Genomic DNA, 24,137 nt, shown 5'->3' on the forward strand with positions numbered 1-24,137 from the left:
GATGCAAAACAAATTTAAAGGTATACTTAATTTTACCTGATCCGAAGGGGGAAAAAAAAAACCCCGTGTTTCAGTGGAAAAATGGCTTCTTTGGAGATGACCAAACTGAAAATACACTTTGTGCCTCAAAAACTCTGGCACATCCTTTATCTTGGGTCGCTTCTGTAGAGTAGCTTTTGAACCTTTAATACAAATAATGCAGTGGGAAGATCACTTTGAAATATTGGCAAAGTATTTGTTTGGATTGTTAGCTGCTATAGAATAAATGTTAAACCCCATGTTTTATTTTTCAAGAGCTAGGGGAGATGCAGTAAGAAAGCTGTGAGAGGTAAGATAATACAGCCTTTGTTTTGTAGGGCAGAGGAGCCACAGCACAAAAACTTCCCAGGTAAGAGGTGTGAGCCAGTTTCCCTTACACTGGAACTCATATATTAGATGGAACCTTATTTTATATCCCAGGCTTTACTATTTCCATCCCGCCCTCACAGCTAACACAGCAGGGAAAAAGCAGGAAAGGAAGGGTAAATTCTTGCCTCTATGAGGAACAGCCTTGGTTTAACAAGCAGGCAAAATGCATTTTTTAACTGACTGAAGTTACACCAGTGCTGACTGCATATACGTTCACCTTCGAATACAATTTACATTTTGCCAAACCTTTCTCAATTACTCCAGTCTCGATGAAGAAACAAATGCAGCTTTTAACAAGCTTTCATGTCAGCTGGGATTGCTAGAATAACTACAGGTTCCTGAATTCAAAACATGTTAAGGAGGTCAAGGACAATGAAGTCTTTGGATAGAGATTTTTGGAGGCTATAATTCACAAGAAAAGTATCTGAAAAGCAATGCCACTCGGTTTAAGCTGGTGTACTGAAAGAAATAATGGACAGAAAACATGTTTTGGAAGGATGGTTTTACAGCATCCAAAAGGGCAATTCCAGATTTAAAAAATAATGCCTTTGTATTCCCATATCCAATCCCTTTGAACACTGTACCATTCTTTTCAGCAGATTACAGCTTCCATTGTAGAGCTGTAACTGACCAGCTCTCTAGAAAACAGTATCGTTTACTTTTTCAGTTTTTGTATTTAACAAAGAGTAGGGACAGAACAGACAAAATCTGAAGGAAGAAGGGAACCAGCAAGACAATGCACAAAACTGCAGACAACCAAAACAACCCCAAAACAAAGAACCTCTGAACTAAGTATCACCCTCTTACAGAAGAAGAGAGAACATAAATGACTAAAACGCATTTATAAATGTTCACTTTTATTCAAAAATTATTGCATACACATTTACAGAGTTGCTTAAGCAGCATATTGAGTGAACTGCAAGTATTTACTGTAGCCTTTTTATTCTTGTAGGTTTGCAACTGGAGTCTATCACTTTTTTGTTTATTTCCTTTCAATACCTTTGTTTTGCTAAACTAATAGGCTTCAAAATTATTAACAAGAGTTTTCTAATGAACAATGACTGTAAACATAATAAAATCAGCATGCCGTTTTCCCTTTGAAGTTATTAAGTTGGAATATTTTTCTGCAATGAAGTAATGACTCATTTTTTACAACTAGACTGAATCATGCTGTATACACAGGTAGTACTTACGATGGATAGATGGATAAAGCATTCACTTATGATACCTTCAATTCAAATGAACAAAACCACAGAAAAGCAATTCATTGTATAGTCCTTATTAGCAAACAAGAGGCTAGGAAATTAGTAACAGTGGGAGCACAGACTTCAACTTAGGAACAACTAACAGTTTCAGTGACAATTAAAAAAACCCTTATCATTTTATCTGGTGTTAGTAATGTGTCATTTTGTCAGCACTAAACAATGCAGTCTCCCCAAAATAAAGGAAAATATTAATTTCTGAATATAAAATGCCTGAACATGCAGAAAGTTATTTCTGTGGCTTCTGCAGAGGAAATACAGACAGTTACTGGGCCAGAATTTCTGCCTTGATATTGTCCCAGGAAGTATGATATGGATTTATGAGTCTCTGCTTAATCAGGTGAAGAAGTTTAGGAGTATCCTAATTTGAACATGCTAGTCATATTGTGCAGGACGGGAGATGGGCAGGTGGTAGCTGGGAGTCAGAAGAGAGATGGAGCAAACTGCATTCACCATGGTATTCCTTCACAGCAGGAGACAGACCTTTCTGTGGCAAGTTTGTGGACCCTTCTGTGGGAAGGGCAATGCAAACAACAGTCAAATGAACTTAATCCAAGAGGGACTCTGCTGCACAAAATGAGGACGTAACAGCCCTGAGACAGACTGAGGTATCTCTCCCACCATCCAGCCCCGCTTCGTCCCTGCCAGGTCTGCACCCCCACAGGAGAGTGAGCAGGCAGACTAGCTCACAGCACTCTCCTTTCCTCATCTTCAAATTTATTCCCATGCCAAGATCTGCAATGTGCTATTAGCCAGTGCTCTCAACCAATGGATTAATTAGTAAGAGATGTTGGAAACTGTAATAATAAAATCTGTCATTAACTGGACAAAGTGCTGGAGGTTTGGTGGACCACCACCAAAGGTCAACATTTACAACCAGTCATTCTGTAACAGCAACAATTATTACTTTTCTTTATTGCCCAACAGGGAAAGCAGTTCCCCAGTACCAGGCAGTGCTGAGTTCACAGCAATGCACAGCAGGTTACCCAGCCTCACTCCATGCACAGGACAAACACAGCTGACTGGAGCTCTACTGTATCGGTCCATTGAATTTTCAAATAAAGACTGAGAGAAGGTAAAGCTAGATGGACTGAATGGGAGGTTAATTTCCATCTTGAAACAAAGATTATCTTGTCTCATAATTAAATGTTAGGTTGCAATTTGATTAATTCTATTTTACAGGAAATAAATTAATTCTTCATCCAATGTATTATCTAAACAGGAAATGTTATCAGTCACAGGCAAAGCTATTAGTCTGGTATTACTCAAAACATTTGCTTATCTGTGCCATATAGCTAAGCCTCAGAGATAACCGTCACTAATTTCTACTCTGACTTTAAAAAAAAAAAAAAAAAAAAGACCTCACTCAAGAAGCCAGTTCTTGTTTACAACATGTTTTTATACCACTCAGTGTTAAAAGCATATGTATTAAACACCTGTTACTCTATCAGTGATTTTAAGTCGGGAACATTTTTAATCTGGAAATCCAACAGCATCTGTCCAAGTGCTTTGCCCTGTAAGAAAAAAAAAAAAAAAAAAAAAGCAACAAACCAACATTTCATTTTACTACCTAAACATACCACCTTTATAAATTAAGTTCTTAAAAATGGTTTGAGGGTACTTTTCCTATAACCAGTGTAAAAACTCAGTATGCTTTGTAAGTTTTATGAGTATTTATCTCTACATATAAAGTTTAGGTGAGTTTTATCAAGCCTTGGATTGTAGGTAATCCAAAATTGTATTTACCTTTTCCAGCTATTTGGCTTTCTCACTTGTGAATGTATATAAATAAGTAAAACTACACAGTTCAGTTTCAGCTGCTTGAAAACTCAACAGATTGAAGAGGTTCTTTAATTTAGTATCTAGTGCTGAAATTATTTTATTTTTTGTTAAATTCTGCTGATTAATACATAGCATCTCATTTTGTGAACAGTCTTCCTGACTATGCTGAGATTATTTGTACACATATGCATTTCTCAGCCTGTGGTGGCAGAACTGTGCTTTGCTGTAGCCATAGAATTGCCACATTAAGGGATCTCATCTTCAGGTTTAGATGTTTCAAATACTCAAATGGTAGACTTGCAAAAAAATGTAAACGTTAGTTTCAGATTCATCAAATCAAAATATCTCATATCCATCTATTTTTCTCTTTCAGATTTATATCAATTATCAGTATTTTAACTATAGGAGTCATAGGCTAAGATAGAGGAGTTGTACAGTTAATGGTTCATGTACATACCAGGAAACACTTAATCAGAATTGTCTGCTAAATCTGCATTCTCCAAAACACTGACAGCCTTTCTGAGACGTTAATTTTGCTAGTGCATCTAGAAACACAGGTAGCACATCATAAAGACCATAACTGTTTTGAAGACTCTCTTAATAGTTTCTTGTACACATCTTTTTCACCAAATATTCTAACTCAACTTTCTACTTCCCTATATTGTTTTCAAACGTTAGAACAATTAATTTGCTAATGTATATTAACAGGAAATGAAGAGGAACTAAAGAATCAAAACCAAACGCTTACACTTCCAGCCCAAAAGCTGGTTATAGAGAGACTGTGTAATACAAAGTTATAAGAGATAACTACATAAAATTCAATGCTTTGACACATGCCTGTGGGTCACTTCTTAGGGATGCTATGCCACCACCACCAAGGGAATTCTTCAGAACAAAATTTAATCCATGGATTCCTGGCAACTCGTATCTGTAAAACAAAATCTACTCATAGTTTCTCAGGACATTTTGCAAGAAACACTTGCACAGAACATCAAGCAAAAGACAGTGTGCAAAAATGTCATGCTTCTGACGGCATCCCAGTGCTGAGTCAAGCCTAAAAGTTAACTGAACATTAACCCACAGCCTTCCCTGCCTTCTTGTTCCTTCTCCTTGTTCTGAGTCAACAGTCCTTAATAGTTTTAAAGTAGGAGCATGAAGTAATCATTCACCTCTTACTCAACTTCAAAACTCACTCAATTTCTAGTAAGGTTGTTTTCTACATTTTTTTTTTTCCCTAAGAGTTAAAGCCCATATAGAAAGCTCTGTAGGCAAGAGGTTCAAGATCCAATACGAACTCAGGAGAACACAGTGGACAGAGGAAGGCATTTTTAATATCTCCTAGTTCTGATACTGAAAAATACAATCACTTAATTCCTGGAAGTCACTTTTACTAACAAGGGCTGCCAGCTAATTGGGAAGGCATCCTCTTTATTGCTGAGAAATAACTATGAGTCACTAGGTCAAACTTATAACCAAGTACTGATAATTCTATAACACATCAAAAGTAGAGCTACATTTCAACGTGTTCTTGGAGTCATGTACTTTGTTCAGATAAAATTTTATTTTAGTCTGACAGGCCTATTTTTCTGTTCCATTGCCACTGTAAGCATTTTTCCATCCTTGCTTTTGACTGCTGCAGTTCCAATTTGGAAACTTTTGTAGAAGTTTGGCAAATGGCTCTGTGGTTTCCTAACAAAGTTGTTTCAAATTCCATAAATAGGTCTACAGTGTATTTCCATGTGCCACTCCTTGCACAGTTTTTCAGTGTTTTGTCATCATCCTTGTATTATTCTTTTCTTTGTTTTTGCTTTCTTCCAATCTTTTCCTTAGTCTAAGGACTCAATAGCTTTCCTTTTTTTTTTTTTCCATAGGAAAGGATTTAATCAGAACATCAGTAAGACACGAGGAATAACAGAGAAAGACAACATCCAGTTCTTGTTCTGTCTCCAGATATCTGACTGCTTTAATTTAAATCACATTCCCTCCAACACCACCTATTTTTCTTTAGTCACCTATCTGATCTTCCTGTGTTTGGGACATTCTTCAAATCTGTCCTCTGAAATTACTGGAAGTTCTTGTAGTGCTCTTCTACTGCTGATTTTGTCACTCTGAGGTTTGTCTTTTTCAGCTCCTTTTTAGCATTGTGAAAGTTATGGCTGTTGATGATATTCACAGCTCTGTATGCCCTTGTATCTTGGGTATATGATTCAAACCCTTCATGGAAGGAGATGATACTGCTGAGTTGCCTGGTGAACACTTTAGTTCTTGTTATGCTCTTGCAAGTAGTAGTGATGGAGTATCTGCGCCTGTCTCCCAGGCAAAGAGTTCTCACTCTTTCATTACCACACTCTGCTTTAGTATTATCAGTTGTTATTAAGAAAACTGGTGGTAGCATTCTGTTGACCTCCCTTGAAAACCAGGTGCCAGGTAACATTATAATGCTTAAAGGCAAATTCATTGGGAAGGCAGGAAAATTTGATCAATCCAATAGTGCTCTACTAGACAAGAGAAATATGAAGAATAAAGCAATTTCCACAGTAAGTCATCTACATAATCTACTAATTTTCACAACATAATCAACTACATAACAGGATCAGAGGACCCCACAAAATTTTAAACTAAAAAACTCTTTATAAATTACCAATAACCATACACCATGAGAGCTAGAGGTCTACCAAAACAATACATTGTAAATTTTACTCTGAAAAACTGGCAGAGACTTCCAGGCAGCAAGCGATTTCACTACTGGCAGATCTCTCCACAAGAACTAGACTAATGGAATATGTATTCCAGAAACTAATACTTCAGCTCTCAAAAGAACTTTCATGAAAATCAATCATTTAAACAAATCAGGAGAGAAATTGAAGACAGTACAAAAGCAGAAGCAAATGACAAAAGGAGTGGAAGAATTTAATTTCATTTTCTGCAGTAATTTTGGCAGAGGGAATACGTAATACAAGCAACAGATTTTAATTTGGAACAGTACAGAATGGCACATTCGCTTCAAGTACTTTGAGGAAATATTTACAGTGAGATACTCTAGCTAAAACTAGGATTACGAAACAATATACAAAGGTCAGCATTTTCAATATTTGAAGGCCTGTTTGAAGCATCTGAGCATCCAAAATATTTCCATACAAAAAAATGCACTCCCACAATAAAAAAAAGAAAAACCACTATAACCATCATAATAGTCTTAAGCAGTAACAATACATTAACCAAAACATTGGCATGCATTTACCCAGCATAATTAAACAATTTAATTAACTCAGATCTAAAGGAAGAAAATATTATCCAATTGTACAATTCAATCTCAAGTTTTAAAAGTTGCTTTTAAAAAGCACAGAAAACAAATAAACCCTTCAAAGAATATTAAGTCTGTGACAGAAACCAGTAAAACAAGGAAAATTCACTGTTCTAGCTGAACCCTTATGTTTATGCACAATGGGGTGCCTGCTTAACTACTTCCTTTAAAGTGCTGTCCGTACATATTCAAAGAAGTCAGGTTTCCCTGTGAATTTCCTATTAAAATGCAGGAAAATTATAATGGTGCAAAAGACATTTAATGCATTTAAATCAAAAAGAGGATTCCTCCTATCAGAGGAAAGCAGGAACCGAGTCCATAGGCTTAAAGAAGTGTTCGCATAGGAGATACACTATAGAGAAGTAATTTTGCTTCCCCTATAATAAAAAGACATACAAAAAAAAAAAACCAACACAATTTAAAAGCATCAGTATCCACATGTCTTTTTCTTCAGCTCTTCGTGAAAATATCCCACAAGAAGAAATCAGCTGTCAGTTTTATTTCTGAGAATTGGGATACTCAAAACATAAAGAAGATAACCGTATTTCAGAAGATGAAAACAGCAAATTCTCACAGGTTAATTTCACTATCCTACTTAAATGACTGACCTAATAGTACTAAATGAAAAGTTTCTTATTCCACGTTTTAAGATTATCAGATGTGTTAAGAATGTACTCTACATAAAGGGGGAAACAATCACACAGGTTTGGGGTTTTGGGATATGGAGGGGATGGGTGTGAAAGACCATCATTTGTTACTATGTTACTTGAAAGTCTGGAAGTCTGAGTTTTCAGTGTTCTCTATCAAAATAATCCCACCTTTTATCTGTTTAGTACACCTATTTAATAGCTTTAATGAAGAAGAACAAACAGCAACTGGCTGACAATCTCTGTTCTGTACTGAAGCAGAGCCATAGTTGGTGTGATTTCTGTAGCAAGTATAATACATATCTTTTAATCACTTATAATTTAAATAAAGGAAATGGAGAAGAACAAGAGTAAGACAGCTCTTTTTATGACAGTTAAAACAACAAAAAAAAGTAATTTAAAAAGAAATGTTACCGTCTGAAGCACATGAGCATAACCCTTATAATCCTAAGTATTTCCACAAAAGGATTTCTTCTTTGTCCCCAGTAGTTTTTCAATTCACTCAGAGCTCCATTATCACATCATTAAAGGAAGCCAAACTCAGGAACAGATAATCTAATTAATCAAAATAAATTGGCTTCATCCAGACACAGCAAATTTCAACTTGTATTTATGAATATAAACAGGATTAAGGAACAACAATCAATCAGTTTCCAGAAGTATCATTAGGAGGCATGACATTTTTGATTTCTTCCCTTCTCTGCTCTGTTTCAGAGGAAATTCAATTACATTTCTTGTTATCATAGTTTTAGATTCACAGATTTGTTAGCACTTACAAAACAGTGGGTGAGATCTGTACTGAGCTGCTTATGAAGACAAAGAACAGCACTTAAAACTCAAAGATCAGGGGTTAAAATAACTCCAAGCTCTGAGTTTTGAGCAGCACCTTTCTGACTCAAGGTCTTTGAACTAGCAAAAAGACACTTAACAGTTTATCCATTACCTATGGAAATACATCATGAATTTGGCAGTATCTCCATGCTTGAAGAATTATTGACTTTGTATCAAAACAAGTTTTAGAAGACTGAATGGTTTGTTGCAATATTAAGTTTTTGTTTTTACGGCGAGAAAAAGGTTTAAAAATCTGTTGACTGTTTTATTGGACATCCTTAGGAGAATAAGCCCTACTACCTCAAGCTACAAGAAGAGTCTATATCTCACTTGTCAATCCCCAGGAAACACCCTGAGCATCAGCCAAAGATACCATGAAAACAAAAACATTACATATGCTGCCTGCTGGCAGAGGATATTCTTTTGTAGATGAAAACCAGGTAAAAGTGTCCTGTTTAGGATGTATTCTCTTTCCCGTTTTAATAAAAAGAGAAATTAGCTGTTTTTTTTTTTTTCTTTAAATTCTGGCTTGGTATATGTGGCAAAAAAAAGTGGGTGAGAGTGGGGTACTCCAAGGAATACTCTCACTAAAATGAGTGAGCTTCCTAAAGATTAAAATGTTTTGCAGAGCTAGGGATAGGATGAGGCATATTTCTCATAGCTGACCAGGTAAGTTTGGGCTCCAGTCTGTACTGGCTGCATGAATGTCTTTCAGGTGTTGTTATAAAGATTTCAAACTCCCAGTCCTGCCGTGGCTCTGAGGCCTGGGAAGCTTCAGTTGCTAAGGCTCCTGCAGTCTCCAGATGGTTCAAAACCAAAGTAAAGATACATTTCTCAAACGACATTAGTAGTTATTTCTATTCTGTAGTGACATTCTGTACTGGGACAAAACAAAGAAACAGCTCCAACACTAATATGCTAATTTGGGGAATTTAAATGCCTCCACTAAAAGGATTCACTGCCTTTGTCCAGCTTCAGGAGAGGCCCAAGCTCATTTTCTTTCTCAAAGGCTATTGCTTAGGTTGTTATTTAAAAAGGGAAAGAAAGATACGTAAAAATTATTCGAAGGCAATACACACAGGTTTGCAATATTTATGTAAACATACTCTAAGATAACTTCTGATACCATCATGTATCTACCATACAACTGTGGACTGAGCAGCAAGCTACTCACCTTGTTACTAGTTCTTCTTCAGGTTTTTCTTGCTCTAAAAGGTGTTGGAAGTACTTCTCCAGGGCTTGAGCAGTTAAAGTTTTCTTTAGGTATGGATAGTAGAGGGGATGCCGTGCTATCACACCTGTTAGGTATAACTGGTGTTAGTTAGAATAGGAGCTGTTAAAAACAATTTGTACTTATCCTTTCAAAACTGATTGGAGATCCTCCTAACTGAAACTGTACACATGGATCCTCTTTAATGAGCTCCTGAATAAAAAAACCATAGCATAACAGCTTTCCCTCTGTCAGTAGAGAGGGAGTGTGGAGCATGGCATGAAAGAATGCTCCCAGACTAAGTGATTATTGGACTTTTTTTGGCTGTAAACAGTCCCTGCCACTGAAAGACACCTGAAGAACAGCAATGTTGCAACAAACAACCCACAGGCAGTTCTCTTCCCTCTAAATGGTTTGCAAGACTCAGACAAGTAACCGTAATTGACCATAACAAGGCATGATCAGTGACCGAAGGTTTGGTCCTTGCTCCACTCCTTGCATGAGATTCTGACCTAAGTGTGAGAAATCACAATTACATTTTTATTGCTGTAAATATGCTTTCATAAGCTTCAGATAACTTTATGCTGAAGCTGTGGTTCCACAGCAGGATCAGGAAAGCATATTTGTGTCACAGGCATCTTTTTATCTCTGGACTTCAAAGCTAAATTAACCTTAGAGGTCAAGTTTGTTGCTGTTATTGTTGTTCCTTAATACAGCAGTAGTGTCTTTGTAATTAAGGAACTCTATTAGCTGTGCATCATTCATGATTTGGCAATGCAACGTTGCAAGGGTGGTCAACCACGGGGGAAGGGGGGTGGGAAGAAAAGAAACAAGAAAAAAGGAAAAAGAGACAAAAAAAAAAAATAAAAAAAAAAAAAAAATCAGCATTCCTTCATTCTTCAACCCCCAAAACAATTTCTCAAACAGAACAAGAAAACTATATTCCTAAATATAAATGAACAAAATTCACATCAGTTTTAGCATGACAGCTAATAGCAAATCAAATCCCAAACGCACCTTTAATTCATACTGAGCTTTGAACACCACACGCTCTCATCTTCCAACAAGTAAGAGAGCCAATTGTTGCATGCAGAAGTAAGGAATAGAAGGAATTATTCAACAATGCAAGAAGCAGCACAATCAATGTAAAGAGACTGCAGACTGAAATACACCATTGGGATAAACAATATAATAAAAACACTCTTACATGCAAGAACAACTTCAGTATTTCCTAACGCTGTCAATGTTTTAGGCATATACATGTTACAAAATTCACGTATGGAAATATTATACATGATCAGACAACTAAGAGATTATATTACACAACACATACACATGAAGGAATAGTGACTAATGTGCAAAGGAAACCTTAAAAAAAGCATTTCTTAACTTTGGGGAGCTCGACTTTGCAACCCTAAGCAAAGACCTTTTTTAGTAATATGACATGCAAGTATTTTTTTAAATACCTCAGATTTCAACAGCTGCTAAACAGAAAACTACAGATATTTAATTAGTAAAAATCCTTGGTTTATATGCATTATTTTTTGTTTCAGCACAAAGACAAAAAAAAAATAAATCAAGTGATGTGAGAAATTTTAAAAAAAATTAAGAAGAACACTTGACAAGTAATTCTTATGTAAAAATCTTACATCATTTCAGAAAGCAAGAAAAAGAAAAATACCTATGTTTGCAGAGTTGCCCTTGTCTCCACTTCTAGTATAGGCAAGATCTTCTAAGCGGTACGTATGTGGACCACTTGGCAGATCTATACAATATGAAAATTAATACATTTTAATGATAGCTACAAATAAAAGTGTATTTTGAAGAAGGAAACGTCATCTTAGGTGTATACTTTCTGCATTGTTTGTAGTACCCCTGAACACATTTCCCAAGCTTTCTTCCCACAGGAACACCTAGAGAACTAGAGGTGAGGCTGGGGGCCAAAATTACCAAGTTGACCCCTCCTGCTCCATCTCCCAAATCCCCCTTAACTTTTCACAGCCAAATGCTGTGCCAGGCATCCCTTCTTCCACCACCCCTGAATATGAAAATTCATCTTGGTCTTAGCAATGTGGTATCTCTGGAGGAGGCATAGCAGCTAATTGTAACTTCTTGACTAGCTGACAACTTTTGTCCCCTTAACACAGAGATCTCTCAGCTTCCAGTGCAGGTGGAAAATACATGCAGTTGCTACTGTCCTGATAATTCTGTAATGTCTCTTTATTCTGATAATGTCTACAGAAAACAGCCACAATTTAAAATTCCTTTTCAAGACAACACGTGTCTCACTTTCACATGCACTGTTAAAACAGCTACTTATTCAGCTGCATAGAAGAAACCTAGTATTTCTTTTTCAAACTGCCAACGTTGTAAATACCTTAGTACTGTACACGAAAAGGTTATAAATGATCATAAAAGCATACCCTACAGGAAGTCAATCTCAATTTAACTTGTCGATGTCTGAGTATTGAACTTTCAAGCCTTTAGGAACATAAAGACTTGCGCTTTGTTGAACAAAGTTCATATTATTTTTATCCACTTACATATCAAAAAAAGCAAACCCACTTCTGCCCAACTCCAGAAATACAATCTTGTGGGATCCACACAGTTTATACATGAGGTCTGATGGTTGTTACGCAGCACAGACCTCTTGCAGTCGTTGATTACTAAGAGGAGTAGGCTGCCACCACCTAGTTTCTGTTCCCCAAAGCAAGAGATGAAGCACTCGCTATGCCACCGAGTTTCAGCTACTTGCTGATAGCAGTATAATACTGAAACTTGAAATGCAGGTTATCTCCCAGTCCTTAGGCAGGGAGAATTTAGTAATTTCCAGCCAGTTTTGCTTCTGATCCAACTTCCTTACTGCCACACCAGCTCTCCTGACATGCCTGGGCTTTCAGTCCCAGCATCTCTAACAGACTCAACTACACTCCTGACTGGCCGTAGACTTCTCACCTCTCAGTTGCCCTCTCTCCTCTGTCCCCTTGCTGTCCTTTTCTCATCCTCCCACACACAAGCAGCAGCTCTCCCCCTCTCCCTGGACACCAGCAGGGGGAACAGTCAGAGCAGGGAAGCGACAGCCAGCCTGCCTTCTGTCACAGCTCCTGGGGTCGCGGCGGCCGGTGGCAGCCACAGGGAGAGAGCAACCCACAGATGCCCAAAACATTTTTATTTTTGTTAGTGTAAACACCAAACAATTCAGCCCTGGGCACATGCTTGTCACAGAAAATTTCTGTCTAGAGCGTTAAAAACTGCCAAATTTAAAGGAATTGAAGAGAGGGTCTTGTAAATCAATGATGTTGGACAAACTTCACATTGCAAGACACAATGCAATTTGAATATGCATCAGTCTACTTCTTCTGTATTTTCAGCAGATTGCTTCTGCTGAGCATGTCAAACTATTGTGTTGTTTTTGGGGAGGGTGGGGGGGTTGTTTGTTTGGTTTTTTTTGTGTTTGGTGGGGGTTTTTTTGTTGTTGTAGTTTTGTTTGGTTGGTTGGTTTTTTGTTTTTTTTTTTTAGTTTCAGGGAATAAGAGACCCAATACTAAATACAAGAGATGTTATGCTCTAAATGCTAGACAAAGGCAGACTGTATTAGGAAGTGTAACAATACAGATTTAAGTTCATTTGTAAAGGTACATTTAATTTGTAAATTCATTTGTAAAGATACAAATGAATACTTAAGTTATACTTAAAACAAAAATCAACACCGTGCTAAGTTCAAGTATGATTTCAATTAAAGTGCACCTACTATTAAGGCATGGGTAGATACGCACCCAGTGAACTGTGTCAGGCGATCAAGTAAACCCAGCCCTATCAAATCATCATTACCTTTAACTCCTTCCCACCTGCAGAGAATGACTGACTCCTCACACATGAGCCAGGCTGACCTAAAGAGCTTTAGCACAGCTGGGTAAGAAATAAACTTATGTCTAAATCCTATCAGCTGCAGTTTTCACTGTGCCTATCAGAAAGGGAGGCTGCAAGCCTATGGCAGCAGCAGCTAGACAGATCCCAAAAGTTCATTTGGGTATGGGATGGGAGATACGGTGGGCAACAAATATGCCTCACTACAACATGACACATCATTTGTATAGTGTATCTTAGTCCATGGTACTTATTTGGTTGAAACACAGAGCACTTAACAAGAGTAGCCTTGCTGGCACTTCTGAGTGGTAATAACAGGGAAAACAGCAACAAAGGACGGGGGGCTCACCTCAGCAACCACTGCTACTGGCACAGCTGGGTCAGCGTGAGAACATCTACCCACACCCCAAACAACAACCTATCAACATTAAACTACTTTAAGACCTAAAGTTTTATAGCATATATTGGGTCACTGCCAAAAATGAGTTGAAAGAGTGAGTATAGTTTAGTCTGGCACAATGGTTCATCATTGGTAGTACATCATGGCAGCATGACATTTGGAATGGTGAAAGCATACAACTAAAGAGCTGACACAGGGAGTTTCTTTTGAGCTTGATGCTCACAGTCCTTTCCATGTTTAATTCCATGAAAAATGCAAGCAGAAATGTGCCGTGAAACTTGGCAGAAAATTTTAAAGGGTCTATTTATTTAATTGGGGAATATAATTTTTAATTAAACATCTCCAGTGAGAGAGGATCTGAAAAAGTCCAGATAACGGTCATTGTTCATTTTGGACAAGACTACCACACTTCATACACCACAGAATTATTTTTAATAATTTAATTCAATATCCAACTTAAGAAAAAATGCATTGCTTCTTTGAAGGCTAAAGTATGGCAATATTTAAACCATAGAAGCTGTAGAAGTCTTTTCTCCATCAAACATTTTACACAGACAGTCTTTGACACTCTCCCTTTAAACAAAACCAGTTCAAGACAGTGTTCTGGTGTTCTCATTTATTATTACCCTAATTGATTTATCTTTCACGATCTGTTTATCAGGAAATTGTTTTCATTTAATAAACATCTTAAACAAATCTACAGAAGAATTCCCTCCAAAGCTAGGACAAATGGTAAATTCAAATTCCACCCTCCCAGAACCACATCTAGCAGCATTTTTGAAATCCATTTTCACATATTTCTCTTATCTATTCAAAGACAACTAACAGCTCCTCACCCTTGAGATAACCATGAAACTAAGAAAAATAATTCCCTCCTTACTAAATGCTGACAGAAAATGTTTTAGCAGAAGTTACTCCTCTTACAGTCTAACCCATTTGTCCATTTCTCATCCATGCTGTCCATGTGTTAAGCCGCAGAAGTAGGTAAGTATTTAATCACATACAGAAAACAGTTTTATTTACAACTAAGGGCAAAAGTTTAGGGATCCTTCTCAGGGGCAACAGCCAGAGGAGCTCTGCTGTCCCTCAAAAATGGGGTTTTGGCTGAATAAACCCTGAAGAATTCAGTACTTAAATGCTGATGTCAGGCACCTCAAAGTTTTCTCAAGTGATAAGAAGGCAAGAGGGAGTCTAATAGCTTTTTCTTTCTCCAATACTAAGCATTATAATCATCTTGGAAAACAAAACAAAAACAAAACAGGACCTTTGCTAACCTCTTTATTAAATAGAACAATTACTTCCTATTCCTTAACTCACCCAGTTTGATGGTGCAGATTCCCCCCTGTCCTCCTGGGAACTTCCAGGTATCAGAGAGATTCTGGTATGACATTAGATTTGCAACAGACATAAGAGCTGAAAACATACCTAAGAGTTTAACCTGTTTCTGCACAACACACAAATCATTGCATTGAAGCAATAGTTGAGTAGATGGGGAAAATGAATTCACGCATGGCAGTCAGGCATCCAGTATCAGTGACTTTCAAAGGGCAGTAAGCATACAGTTGTATGTGTGTTCCAGAATTTCTATACGTGATACAGAACATTCCCTACTAACTTATCATTAGTTGTTACACTATTCCAATGCCAGTTTTGAGAAATACTACTCACCTCGATCTGGAATCCAGAATAAATCTTAACATAGTGGTGCCTTCACAGAATTAATTTTTTTGAGTACACACAGACTTAAATACCTGAATTACTCATTCAGTATTATTTTTAGAAATATTTCTAACAGGTAATCTTTAGGTACAGTCACATGATTTACATTTGAAAATATCTATCCACAGCTTTAAATTAATTCTCTCATTTCTCTGGTGAGCAGGAGTAAAGTAATAAAGATTCTGTTTGGACCAGAAGGGAATTATGAAGTGTGCCATACGTTAAGAAATACTGCATATAGTCCTGCCATTAGAAAGACTATAAAAACTTTTAAGTGCCTAGCACTTTCAATAATCTGTAACCTAGTACCTAGCTCGTATGACCAACTCTGAACACTTGCTTGTCACTGCAGACACCCTGACCTGCTCCATTCAGCTCACTGGTTTGCCTTTCTCAAGTTTTTTCTTTTATTTTTGCAGATAATTTGGTTAGACAAGTCTAACAGCAACAAAGGAATTATCATGCTGGATCACTGACCTAGTGGGCTTTCTTTAAAAGTCACCAGTTCTGGGTTGATCCCATTCTTGTTCATTTTGTGAAGGCTGCCGTATGAAATAAGGACAAACTTTAATTATCTAAATGCTAAGCATTCTGTAAGTCTGTCCTCCATTCTGAACACAACTATTTTGATGTAAGGTAAAACCAACTATTTCCAGGATTAATGAAGTAAGACTGCAATATACTTTGAAACCATGTTTCAATTTCAAGCCAGTGTTCAATTGTCTTCAGTTGCATCTAAAGCTTTGGTTTTTTTGAATATCAATTTACTTGCATATTTGTTATAGTCTCAAGCACATTTCATATTGTGTGATGCTAGCCTCCTTCCTTCCAAGAAAAGTAGCTTAAATATTTTGCAACAGACGTAAAAACATATAAAGAGGTAAAATGTATTTCACAGACAAAACCTAGTACATGATTTTCCAGCACAAAGACAGCAAATGATACATTCACAAATAAAAAGATGAACATACCGTTCAATTCACTGCTAATCTTAGGCGGATCAAATGAAACAACCTCATCTGATGTAAACGTAAGATCTTCCTCAAATGTCTCAACATGCTGCCCATTTAAAAATAGGTTGACCTGGAAGAAAAAAAAAAACAACAAACATTTTCCAACTGTCAAATTAGAAATCCAGTGTGACATGAATAAGTAAAGCATATTTTTAATTAAGTATTGATTTGGCACATTTTCAGTAACAACATTATGGATAAGGTTCTGTTGTTCCCTTTTAAAAAAGTCACAATAACAATAATGATCCATTATAAACCTAGAAGAAATTCTTTGAATTTCATGCTTTTTCCCCTACACAAGAAAAGCTCTATCCAGTTGTGTATGTTTTAAACTGAGACAAATCTCTCTCTTTCCATGCCCCTCTATGTACAGCAGCACTACAGGCAATTTTGTCACAACTCTTGACAGTTGGATCCCAAAATGTGAAAGCTTCCAGCTCTTCCATGACATAACCCCCTTTTCTTCTTAATGTCACTGTCTGTATTAATGACAAACTTCTCTTTGGATCCTATATTCATCTTCAAATAAATTTAGTGAAAGCAACTTATAAAAAACAAATACTGGATCTTTTGGGTTTATGTTGAGATGAAAATATGAAATAAAAAAAGGCCATGTTCATCTTGCATGATGAGTTCTCCCTACCCACCCCCCACCAAAGAAATCTGAAAAAATACATAGTCAAGTATGCTATTTCATTAGCTGACTGGGCTATTCACTTAAGATCTAAGGAAAGGTTTCTCTGGTTAAAGCATATAGCACAGTCATGTAGAAAAATTAACTGCATCCATTTCATCTGTATTGGAGGACTTCCAGTACTAAAGATTAAAGACATAGAACCAGGTTACACTATCACAACAAAACAAGACACACCAACTTAGCTGCAGCAGTTATCAGTGCTCAGCTGTTAACAAATGCAAAATAATTCTATCCAGCCCTCTTTCTTAAGATTGTTCTTTGAGAACAGCCAATAGCGACAAAGGCCTCCAATACTTATGCAAGAGGAAGATTTAAAAAAAAAAAAAAAATTTCAGAAAGCTGTTCTTGTCTTCAGTAGGTTTGCTGGGATTTTTCTCCTTAGGGAAAGCTTTAGGTTACTTTTTAAACATGAAAAAGTACACATGGAAAGTAACTACTGTTTGCCCTGTAAAACCACTGGTGATCTATGACAAAATCAGGACAATTGCATAAGAGCTGTGGAAACAACAAATGAGATATTGAATCCAAACTGACACCCATAAAGGCGTTATCAAACACAAAACAAAAGAACCCACTGTGGCAATATTAATGTATCTGAAAATCTCCTTAGGGAATTCTTTTGGTTTTAGGTCAAATGCTGTACTAGGGCAACCAGACTCTTTGTAACTGAACTTCCAATCTAGAAAAGCAGTTAATTCAGACCTTACTTTGTAATCTCTAGCTAGACCACTGTTGTTAATACATGGCTGAAGCCTGAATCAAGAACTTGAATCATTTACACCATGTTTTTATGTAACCTTTAATATTACTGCAGTACAGTAGTGATAGGTCACATTTTGTTACAGGCATATCACTGCATTCAGCAGATTAGTTACACAGAACAAGGATTTTCATTTTCTGTACTGAAAAGGGTAGATGAGACACTGCTTTTTTTCCCTGCTAAATTAGGTTACTATTTAATCTCAACAGCATTTTACCAAGTCAGGAACACAGTGCTAATTAGTAAGTTTACCTTTAATTTGACAAACGGAACAGTGGTTGGCCAAACTTCCATAAAGATAAAAATTTCCTATTAAACTTGGCAAAGACAAGCCATTTGTATAAAGCAAAATGTAAGTGACAATAAAAATAAGCATTTAAACCTCTTCAAATGACAAGAAGAGTGTGGGGTTTTTTAATATTTTTCCACTATGAAGAGTTTATAAACTTGTTTTTAGTAAGTAGCATCTCCTCTGTAAAATTAATCTTAAACTATTTCCCACTAATGTGGAATACTACTCAAAATGTAATATCTGGTCTTATTTATGCTAAGCACTGTACACATGTTAAAAAATTAAAGTCCTTTTCTGAAATGCTTAGAACACTTAAACTGATTGCTGATAATTGTTCTACAAAGTTGCTTTTTTAATCAGTTGTTTTTTTCTGTTTGTGTCGTCCGCCTGTCCCTGCCTTTTCACTTGCTGCCTGTGCTCCTCCTCTTCACCACCCTAAGCAGAAGCCTGTCAATACCTGTCACCTAAAACAGACCAATGTTCCAGCCTTCGGCCACTTTCTTGATGGTGAATGAGTGAGAAAGCTCTCACTGAGTGAGAAGCATCATTATCAGGATGCTTTGGCATGAGAGGCATGCAACAGCTACAAAGAAGGGCATATATAGCTTTGTCTGCAGTCTCCAAAGGATATATTAAGTATCTGATGGCATTCAGAAAAGCAGAAACCCACATTTACAAATCCAAACATTTTATGTTTTCAGTAAAACCAGCTTCTTCGAGTTAATCTTGAAGACTTCAATCTAGACAGAGGTGCATGTGTAACAGAAAAGAAGTAGGGCTCTAGCTCAACATTTCATCTTACACTGTGATTTCTCACCCAGGACTGCCTAGTCATCTGAACTGACACTTCTCAGACTGAAAGAAACTATTGTTATGAACTGAATAGGGCCACAGAGATAGACCTCATTCACAGGCTCCTTCGTGATACTCATCACAATAGTCACACAGGCTTTCATAATTTTACAGTTTTTGCGATACAGGCAAGAGCAGAAATCACTCCTCCTATTTTTATAGACAGGGTATTTGGAAGAAAAAGGCCCAACTCTCTGCTAAGGTGAAACCTGTGTGAATCAGAGGAATTTCAATGATTTTAATAATTAATTCCAGTAGCATATACAAAATGCAGATGACCAAAGAAGTCAGAAGATGTGTCCAGGTTCACAAGACTGATGTTCAACTCTCTGAATACCCCACTGCCTCCTCTTAAAGAGAGACCATTAACTTTCAAAAAATATATAATTTTCATAAGAACTCTTTGAAAATGCAGTAAAAGTAATTCAAACCTACAATTCTAGGAACCTGAAAAGAGAAGTTCAGTTTTGATGCAAGATATTTCAAAATTCACAATAATTAAAATGCAAGGGTGGCAAGCTCCACTGTCGTGGAGTTCTGTTGAAATAACATTAGTCCCTGGAAAAGTATTTTTTAATCAGTTACCAGAATACTTTGAAGTTTTAGGACTCAAAGTAACTGAAAAATGCAGTCAGCAAAATTTTTCAAATTATTTCAAAGAGAACAGAGCAAGTTTTAAGCAGTAAGTCTTACCTGAACATTGCTTTTGGGATAATGGAAGAAAAATGGCTTCAGAACTGGAGATCTAAACACACAAAACAACAATCATAAATGCATTTAACCAGAAATTAATTAAAAAGTCAGATCCTACACCTTTAGACTATTCACACACCAGACAAACACTTAGGAAATTAAAAGCTATTTAGCCATGATTAGCAATGGTTTTCCAAACAATTTTGGAAAGCCTGAGAAGTGTAGAAATTTATTAAATTTCATTACTAAGAAAATAATTATTTAAAAAAAATTTAAAAAGGGAAGAAAATTTAAGGGGGCGAGTAGCCAAATTAACGAAAGTATCTTCTTGACAAAGGATGCACTTCATGACATTGAAGCCTACTGCACTGGCATTATCTCCACACTGACACCTAGGCTAGTCACACAGAGCTACTGGAAATATATCTATATTTTCTTCCCCCATCTCCATGTACAAGACAGACATATCGAAGTATCTGCTTAGGGATAGGAAAGTTCTAGATGCTGTCATGAATAAGTATTGAAAGGTGAGCATATAATCACCAGCAGATTTTAGCCATATCTAGAAAAATACTGAAGCAAACTACATTTTTTTTTTTTCTTAATATGCTCAACATTATTCTGTTCAGCTCGCTAATGTAATGGGTTCATGCTAACATTCTGTGGGATGTCCTGGGACATCTGACCTCACATTTCTAGGTGAAGTGGGCTGGTACAGACATAAATTTGCTGTGCCCATATTCCAAACTAACAGGTACAAGAGAAATCTGGTCCAGATATCTGCATGTATTAGCACATGCTTGAGCTATTGCCCTGCCATAAAGTCAGATTTAAAGTTCTCCCTACAGTTCATTAAGCAAAGACATTGTTATGAGCTGATCAGAGGCTTACACAACTCTTATTCAGTAATTCATAAAGAATTTTACTATCTGCATACATATCTTGGAGCACTCACTATTATCTTTTTAATGAGTTATTAAGCATAGTATACAAGGGAAATACTTTAGCTGCTTTTGTGGTTGCTGTTTCAAGGTGGGGAGGCTTGTGATGGTGAGCAGTAGTAACATGACCATCACACATTATAACAAGTTAATGATCAGGAGTTAACTTACACTCTGGGGCGCCCTCCAACAATTCCAGTGAGGCCGGGTGCTGGAAATGGAAATTAAATTCACAAAAGAGCTGTTAAAGCCATCTTCAAAACACTAGAACTCATAGCTTATTGTAGCTTGAATTGTTCCTATAATGCACATTTAATAAATACTGAGAAATATCTAGCAAATTACCTACATTCTCAAAAATTAATAAAGCTGAACATTTTATACAACTGTTAAAAAGGCAAAACATGTAAAAGGTATTGTAACTTTTAACAAAAAAATTAATTTGTTTTGAAATGTGCAAAGTATAAACTAAATCTTTAGGTTCTTCTTCTGAGTATTTTATATATCAATGCCAGTCAGGCAATACATTTGCTAGAAAAAGAACTTAGCTTAGAGGTTTTTGTTGCTGCTGTTTTATTTACTTTTAAAGACAGAAGAGAAACAATTCTGACCTGAACCATGACTTGTTTTAATACTTGTTTAATATGACTTTGCTTATTAGATTAACTGTTTCAGATTAACTTGCATCTTTAGCATTTTCACTAGCTAACTTCCCTTTTTTTAAGGTGCTGGGTACTGCAGATCCCATTCTCTCTCCTTGATACCTAGGCAATTTAGGGGCTTAAGTCACTAGCATGATCCCAGATTTGCAGTAAATCAGCACTGTGATTAGACTCTTGTTTATTCTCAGTATCAGGGTTGCCAGGCTTTACTACCATTAAACCCGTCTTCCCAGCTCAGTATTCCTGAAAGAAACAGTTCTGCTCTCCTCATCCTGAGCACAGCTTCTCACCCTTCTTTCTGGCATGGATAAGACACATACATGACACATCAGAGCTCCATATAGTATTGCAGTGGAAAGAAACGGTTAAGTGAAAACATTAAATCTGTCTAGGAATTAACAAGTGTGTTAAGCAGTCCCTTAAAAACTAAGGCTGTGGAAAACTGTCCACATGGTATATTTACCCTAATTAATCCTGGCTGAAGTGGACTTCATGCTTCCTCCAGGTGTGAATTCTCTCTGTTTGTGCTCCAAACAGACTAAAAGCCATGTAACCGTGCTGTTGTGGTACTCAGCTCGCCCTGATAACCTCTACTTCCCAGCTGGCTGGTTTAGGTTGGGTTCAGTGCCTTGGTAATGTGGACACATACCAGTGACAGCATAGATGGTACAACATAGCATAAATTACAGAGTCTTGCCACATCCACATTCATTGGAAGTGACTTCCCTGAAACAGTGGTTAACAAGGTGTTTTAATGAAGTTTTTGAAGAGGGATGCTGTTACATAGTCCTTATCTTGATCACACTGCTCTATAATTGGAGACACATATGTAATCAAGAAAACTAAAATTCAGTGCACATCAGAATGACTGATTCAGAGATGGTAATTACAGTAAATAAACCTAAAGTTATGGAAGAGGTCTTTTGCCTAAGGCTAGTCCATAATCACTCTGCCAGTTTGGCCAGTGTGCTAGTGCAGCACTCGCACGTTATAACTAATTCACAAGATAAACAGACTTCACTGACTATTTCTAGCCAGAGGCTGAAGGAATGACCAAACCAACCAGCCTCAAAACACAGCAACCTTTAGAAGGTGGTACAGTTGAGAAATACCGGAAGGGATTAGCAGTGTTACTAATAACTCTCCCTTTTTTCCAAAAAATCCCTGTGATGTTTTTTAGTACAGGAAAAAAAGAATGCCTTCAACAAAAATCAGTCATGAATAACTACCTCCCTACCCAGGAATTTCTGCTGCAAAAAATGTGGTAGTAGATAGAATGTGAAAGTATCCCTCATGTTAGTGTTACACAATTTTAAATGATCCAGTGAAGATTCAGTTTTACACATATTGCCAGTGCACTCGTTCAAGCAGAAAACTGACTTTCAACTTTAAAACCAGCGGTAGTTATTTTACTGAATTATGTGCCTAGTTTGTTTATTTAGGTTGTTGGGGGAGGAGGCTGGATATGGTAAGGTCATGTTGAAAATATAGGTTCATAAAGTTAGTTAATTTAAATTATCTGTGGATTGTCACATGGCTCACTTCCTGCTAGGCAGCTGAACTGCTCATTAAGGATACCAGATTTTGCTCCGACATCAATTTCAACTTCCTGAAAGCTCTCAAAGAAAGCTCTTCACTTGCCTGCTCTCACACAATGGAACTTGGCTCCTACAACAAAGCAGCTCTCTAAATGACAAGAAAACAATTCCGTCTAAAAGCAACCACTGCTCACACCTGTAGGCTACCACAGCCTTCTACTGCTGCTTGCTACTACTAGTCTTGCAAAGTTCTCCAGCACAAGCTATTGTAGCAGCAGATCTGCTTCTGGAGATATTACAGCTACCTCTGCACATAAATGCAGTAACAGAGCAAAGCTACACCAATATCCCAGTTGCAACATTATTAATTTCTATCTTATGATTATCCAATCCGTTGGTTATTGTAAGTAAGATGAGAGCGCTTGTATGTGCAATATAATTTTATCTATATGCAATTCCTATTTAGACTTCAGGCAGAGAAGATGAAGCAAATCTTAAATGCATTATGGCTTATAATCAGTGATTTGCTATTTGTGTAAACAGCACTAGAGCACATCATCACACCTCAATCCAGGGCTCAGATTCCCACTACGTTTCTCCAGTAAAATTGAAAAGAGGCAATGGAAGGTGAAGCATGACCAGGTAACAGTGGGCTTGTCACTGTGGCCAGACCTACTTCTGCTAAATTAATTGTGAACTCCTGAGATCAACTGTTCTCCCAAAACACCTTCTTCAAAAAGATCTACTCATGCTGTACTTTATATGCTTACTTTACACTGCTTTCTTAAATACCTGCGCAGATGCTCTCCCTCTCTCCTTTCTGGAAGGCGATTTATCTTTTTTTTCATGAATACTTTGTCATACTTGTAGAGTACCAATCAGGCTGCAGTATCAAGTCAACAAGATTATCAGCTGATTTGTATCTGTTGATCTCCTTTCCCAGAAAAACTTTACATGACTACTTTTTGTTATCAGAGCTCCACTCATTAGTTCCTTGAGGGCAATGAAGTATCACTACGCACAGTGCCATCCTATCTGCCACCAGTCACCCTCTTCAACATGATGCTTCAAGCTGACAAAGAACTCACCACCACTATCTGCCAGCTTCTGTGCCTTGGGACGGCACAAAACTGATGCACTGCAAAATGAACTGAACGCCTTTAAGTTGGAGACCTTCCTTTCAATCTCTTTATATTCTGTTCATCTGTAGGCACAGTATTTGTCTGTCATAATCATCACACTGAATATCATGATATTTA

At 37.0% G+C, this 24,137-nt stretch overlaps 1 protein-coding gene across 3 annotated transcripts in view; it reads right to left on the reverse strand.

Annotated features, from left to right (window-relative positions):
- Window positions 1-1,248: 1,248 nt before the first annotated feature.
- The window catches only part of LOC104360062, a 68,007-nt gene continuing 45,118 nt past the window's right edge, over window positions 1,249-24,137 (reverse strand). For 2 of the 3 annotated variants that reach the window (XM_042808266.1, XM_042808265.1), the window contains exons 14-20: window positions 20,850-20,889; window positions 19,738-19,789; window positions 16,402-16,513; window positions 11,126-11,209; window positions 9,409-9,532; window positions 4,290-4,380; window positions 1,249-3,184 (exon numbers count right to left, since the gene is read on the reverse strand). In XM_042808266.1, coding sequence (XP_042664200.1) covers window positions 3,110-3,184; window positions 4,290-4,380; window positions 9,409-9,532; window positions 11,126-11,209; window positions 16,402-16,513; window positions 19,738-19,789; window positions 20,850-20,889 — 578 coding nt within the window. In that variant the 3' untranslated portion in view covers window positions 1,249-3,109. Of the gene's footprint in view, window positions 3,185-4,289; window positions 4,381-9,408; window positions 9,533-10,461; window positions 10,502-11,125; window positions 11,210-16,401; window positions 16,514-19,737; window positions 19,790-20,849; window positions 20,890-24,137 lie in introns of those variants that run through there. The other variant, XM_042808267.1, reaches the window with a different exon arrangement.

The sequence above is a fragment of the Tyto alba genome, unplaced genomic scaffold (genome assembly GCF_018691265.1).
Source record: "Tyto alba isolate M040663 unplaced genomic scaffold, T.alba_DEE_v4.0 Super-Scaffold_6, whole genome shotgun sequence".
Lineage (NCBI taxonomy): Eukaryota > Metazoa > Chordata > Aves > Strigiformes > Tytonidae > Tyto > Tyto alba.